General features: G+C 54.0%; 1 protein-coding gene across 1 annotated transcript; it reads right to left on the reverse strand.

Annotated features, from left to right (window-relative positions):
* Positions 1-644: 644 nt before the first annotated feature.
* Positions 645-4,486, reverse strand: Sowahb (sosondowah ankyrin repeat domain family member B). Its single transcript, XM_021163227.3, has one exon. It carries the CDS (start codon positions 4,229-4,231, stop codon positions 1,946-1,948), a length of 2,286 nt encoding a protein of 761 aa, XP_021018886.1. The 5' UTR covers positions 4,232-4,486; the 3' UTR covers positions 645-1,945.
* Between the last annotated feature and the right edge of the window lie 236 nt (positions 4,487-4,722).

Here is a 4,722-nt window from a genome sequence, read left to right on the forward strand (position 1 = left end):
GTTTTTACTTCGGTTGGTCCTCATTCTTGACACATACAACCCTTCTTCCTCCTGCCTATTAGTACAAGCTTCTCTCTGTTGCAATGAGGCTTTGAAAGACAACCTGGGAACAAGTCAAGGTAGAAAACAGCCAAGAGCAAATAGTTTAGGGTTTTAGCTCCTAGTGGAGAGACAGCCTGTCAACCTGTCCCACTCACCTTTAAAAACCCCACAGAGTTGTGCAGAGTATGTGTTGAATAATCTGATCCTGCTGCGACAATGTGTTAGATCCACTGGCTCTTAAAAGAAGCTGTTTGCTAAATTATTTTCATAACTGTCTGTTTTGTAAACTTAAATTTATACACACACACACACACACACAGATTTCCAAGTTTCTCCCTTTAGGTAGGGAATGAAAAGGCCATTAATTGGAAAAGCTCATAGAATCGATTATTCTGTCTTTTTGGTTATTAAAGAAAAAATAGGAGCGTGGGCACTTGAATAATACATATAAGGCCCCCAGAGAAATGGAGAGAGATAGACAAGAGAAAGAGACTGATTTCAGCAAAGTTATATAGTTAGACTACAATGAAACAAAGAAGATTTGACAATCACAGAGTTCATTATGTAAGAACATCAGCAACAATCAGCTTGACACAATATAATAACATAACAATCTGCTAGCCTTTTAATGCAGGACAATAACAGAAGAATACTTTTTAAAAAAATACAGCATCACACATGAAAATATTTCCATAAAAAAGTAATCTCTGTTTGAACAATGAACTTTCCAGCCCTCTTTGGATTTACATTCAGAATTTACACATTCTCCTGGGGTCGCAGAGTCACCTTCAGCCAGGGACCTGCAAGGATCAGCCTCTTCCTGAGAACCGAACGGGACACTTCCTGTTAGACATTCAGTACTTCAGAGCTAATATTTAATCTTAATTGGCAAAAAGTTTAGTGCAAATAAAGTTATACTTAGCAGCTTAACAAAGTTCTGATGCTTTTAACCCTTACTGCTTCCCCAAAGGGAATTCAGCCCTTTTTCTGAGTACCAGCTTTGACCTTCAGACATGCGGAACGCTGCCAGAGATGACCCTGCTTGCTACACATGGAGTTTTCCCCTGCAGGATGAAGAGTTTCAGTCATGACACAGATGAACCAAAATGCTTTTCCTCTTGGTACAAAAACAAACAACAGCAAAAACAAACAGAAAACAAAACCGAGTCTGAATGTTGTCATTTGTCTAGGGAGTGGAGTCACAATCATTCCTGAATGTCACTCATCTGTTTCTCCGGTCAATGGCAATGACACCCCGAGAAGACAGTCATCAGTTTACACCAAGCACTGTAGACGATGCTTGCAGGAAGGGGCAGGACTGAGGCAATCTCTTCAATCAGATGCTACACGCTCCAGCAACAATTTTATTTCACTGGCTGCAATTGCCAAAAGGCACATAAAGAAAATGAAGGGAAGCCATCTGACTTCAAACTGGTGCTTTCCACTCAGCCAAGATTCATTCTAGAGATGAATAGAAGCCAAAAAAACTTCCAGCCAGAGGAGAGTGTGAGCTATGGCACTTCCACGAATTGCCTCCCTTTGACGCGTTCTTTCCCTTTCTAGCAAGGCCTGGCTGGCACTGCCTCAGAAAATACTGTGCCTTCCTGTGCCCTGACCCCTGGCTGGCTCAGGAGAGAGAGAGGAACTCTTCGCAGGCTTGAGTGCCTGGATCAGCTTCGGTCCACATTTCACAGTCCAAACATATGAGCTTTCAAGAAATTGAGATGACCCTTGAGCTCCTCAATCTTATCAACTCCTAACAGTTTCTGTTTCCCTTGGGTTCTCTCCACCTACTTAGTAGCTTGGGGAGTGTGTGTGTGTGTGTGTGTGTGTGTGTGTGTGTGTGTGTGTGTGCGCGCGCACGCGCGCGCATGTGTGTGCCTCTTGGAGAAAAAAGCCCACCTCAGTCACTATACTCTTCTCTCTCCTTTGGGGTGTGGAATTTCTCATATTGGCTGGCCAATTTCCATTTGTTGTGCTGAGTTTTGAGCAAAGCAGCTAAGGAAGTCTTCCGGGTGACATTTCTAGACACTTCCCGGCTCTTGACCTTCCTGGCTGGAGAAGGGCTTTGGACTAAGGAATAGACAGGGAAGATAGGTTTGCCCCGGGGTGCACCCAGGAGCTGCCACGTTTCCCCAGAGACGTTACTGTTCAGATACTGCCATGGCTTCTTGCCACTGCAATCCCGAATGTTCACCCGAGAAGCCAGTCTTTGCACTAGCAATTTGATGACTCCCTGGTGCCCGTGAATAGCTGCAAGGTGCAATGGAGTATAGCCACAACTGGACCTCACATTTACATCTAGTGCAATGCCCGCCTTCTGGGCTCCAGAGACCAAATCCTGAAGGGCACTCAGGTCACCATGCTTTGCTATCCAGTGCAAGGCTGTGTACCCAGTCAGGAAGTCTCTGTGCAAAGCCAGCTGGGGGTCCTCCCAGAACAAAGTCAGCACGTGAAGCCAGGAACCACTGGCAAGCCTCACAATCCACTCATGCTCCCTGGTGTCTAGAGGGACAAGGGGGGACCTGTGCTCAGAAGGTCTGTGGGGTATCAAGGCTGCAGATCCATCCCTGCTTGGGATCCATGAAGAGTGTGGCTGACTGGCCACAACATTAGCATCTGCCAATTTCTGTATCAAAACAGCATCCACCCTTGGGCTGGGCAGGGCTCCTGCCTTGGAAGGTTTCCTGGACCGAGGTGGGCGCCGACTCCTTTTCCACAAGTCCTCATCAGGATGCTCCTCATCTGAGGAAGAAGGAGATTTGGTTCTCCCTGTTCGACAGCTCCTCCTGACAGACCTTCGGAACTTGGGGGCAGGGAAAGGCTCTTGGGGGTGGTCTCCAAGGCTTTTAGCCACTGTTGGGACATTCTGAAAACTGGGCACATTCCCTCTATATCCGAGGTCCCTCCGGATCAGGCAAGGGCTGTCGTCTGGTGACAAAAACAGATCCTCAACTGGAACCCTGAGCTCCCACCAGGAGATAGTTCTCAAGACAGGTTGCAGCCCCTCTTCGGGGGTTCCAGGAGATTCTTTGGGTGTACTGCTGCTCTCCTCACTTCCATGGCTCTCTTGCTCCACAAAGTCATTCAGATCCTGGAGGGACAGCTGACAACGAATGCTTCGAAAGACAGTAGGTAGAGGGTTCCCTGGCCAGGATTCTGAGGACTCGTCGGGAACCACGGGAAAGAGAGAATGAAAAGACAGGGCGGGCTCTGGCAGCGCCGAGCTGGTCTCCGAGACCCCAAAGGCGGTTTCTGAAGGTAGCTGGAGGAAGTTGTCTGGCAACACCGACCAGGCGCGAGTGGGCGCCTGGATCTCGGGCTCATCAGGCACCTGCAGGTATCTGGCTACCCACTCTCGAGTGCGCTGCTGCTGCTGCTGCAGCTGCTGGGTTGAATGGTTCGGGGAGCCGGCGGTAAACAGCTCCAGTGGCTCTCTGGAGGGAGCCGGGTGGGGCGGGAGAGCAGGCGGGGACGTCGGGCTGCCAGCAGCCTCGACGGCGGCCTGAGGCCAGACAGGCATTACAGACCCAGGCGCGTGCTCGGCGGCCTCTCCTTCCCTCAGCCACCCCGGAGCTCCGAGGTCATCCCGGGCAGGTGCAGCGCGCTCCGGCTTCTCGCAGGCGACTGCAGGGTCTCCGAGATCTTCTGGCAGCGGCTGTCCCGTGGGCTGTCCCCAGCCATTCTGCTGGCACTCCCAGCAGCAGCGTCCTCGCGTCCCCACAGCCGCACACCTGCCTCTGGCTTGAGCAGCCTCTGGCCCGGGTGTCCTCTGGTTCGGGCTGTCCTCCGGGCTGGGGTCTGGCCCGGCCACCTTCTGCGCGCTGCCACCTACGTCCACCTGGGTCCCCGCACCTGCCGGCGGCTTCTGCGGCTCCGGGTCACGGCGGCGGTGGCCCCGCGGCTTTCCGTCTACAGGGCCGGGTCGCTGCAGGCCCTCCTCCCCCAGTAGGTCCCTGTACCTCCTCTTGAGCACCACGTACTTGGTGCCGTCGGGGTCCTGGCGCACTGCGGCCACCGAGTTCACGAAGCCCTTGAAGCGTTCGCGACGCTCCTGCAGCTGGCCTGGAGACACGTGAGGGTCACGCAGGAAGCTCTTGAAGTGGCTCAGCAGCTCTGCGTTACGCACTCGGCCCCCGGCCTGGCACAGAAAGTCCAGCAGTGCCTCCTGGCTCAGCTCTCCGGCCATCGCTGCCCGGTCCTTAGTCCCTGGGGCTGCTGCGTCTCGAGCTTCCAGCGCACTTCCCTTTCGACCGAAACCCAGGCCTGGAGAGTGTCACCTGCGCCCGGGGTGGCGCCACCCGCCTCCATCAGCCGGGGAGGCCGGCACCGCCCGCAGCCCCAGGGCGCTCCAGGAGTGCCGAGGGTCCCTAGGGGCGGGTGTCCAGGCAGAGTCCCCGCGCGCAACCCTGGTGGCAGGGGGCGGCTCCCGGGCCGCCCCTGAACGACGCTGGCCTGTCGCAGCGAGTCCCCGCAGCGAAAGTTCCCGGGATAGGTCGGAGTCGGTTTCACCTGCGCACTGGCTACGCCTCCTCCTGGGCTCTGGGGGAAGGGCTCAGCCCGCCTCCAGTACCTCCGCCTTTTGAAGTATCCCCCAACCCCCGCCACCCGTCCGGGGTGAGTCAGGCTGGTCACAGTCGCGGACTGCGTGGGAGGTGAGGCCGAGGGCGAACTGAGCCG

The sequence above is a fragment of the Mus caroli genome, unplaced genomic scaffold (genome assembly GCF_978045245.1).
Source record: "Mus caroli unplaced genomic scaffold, Mus_caroli_1 scaffold_4, whole genome shotgun sequence".
NCBI classification, from domain to species: Eukaryota; Metazoa; Chordata; class Mammalia; order Rodentia; family Muridae; genus Mus; species Mus caroli.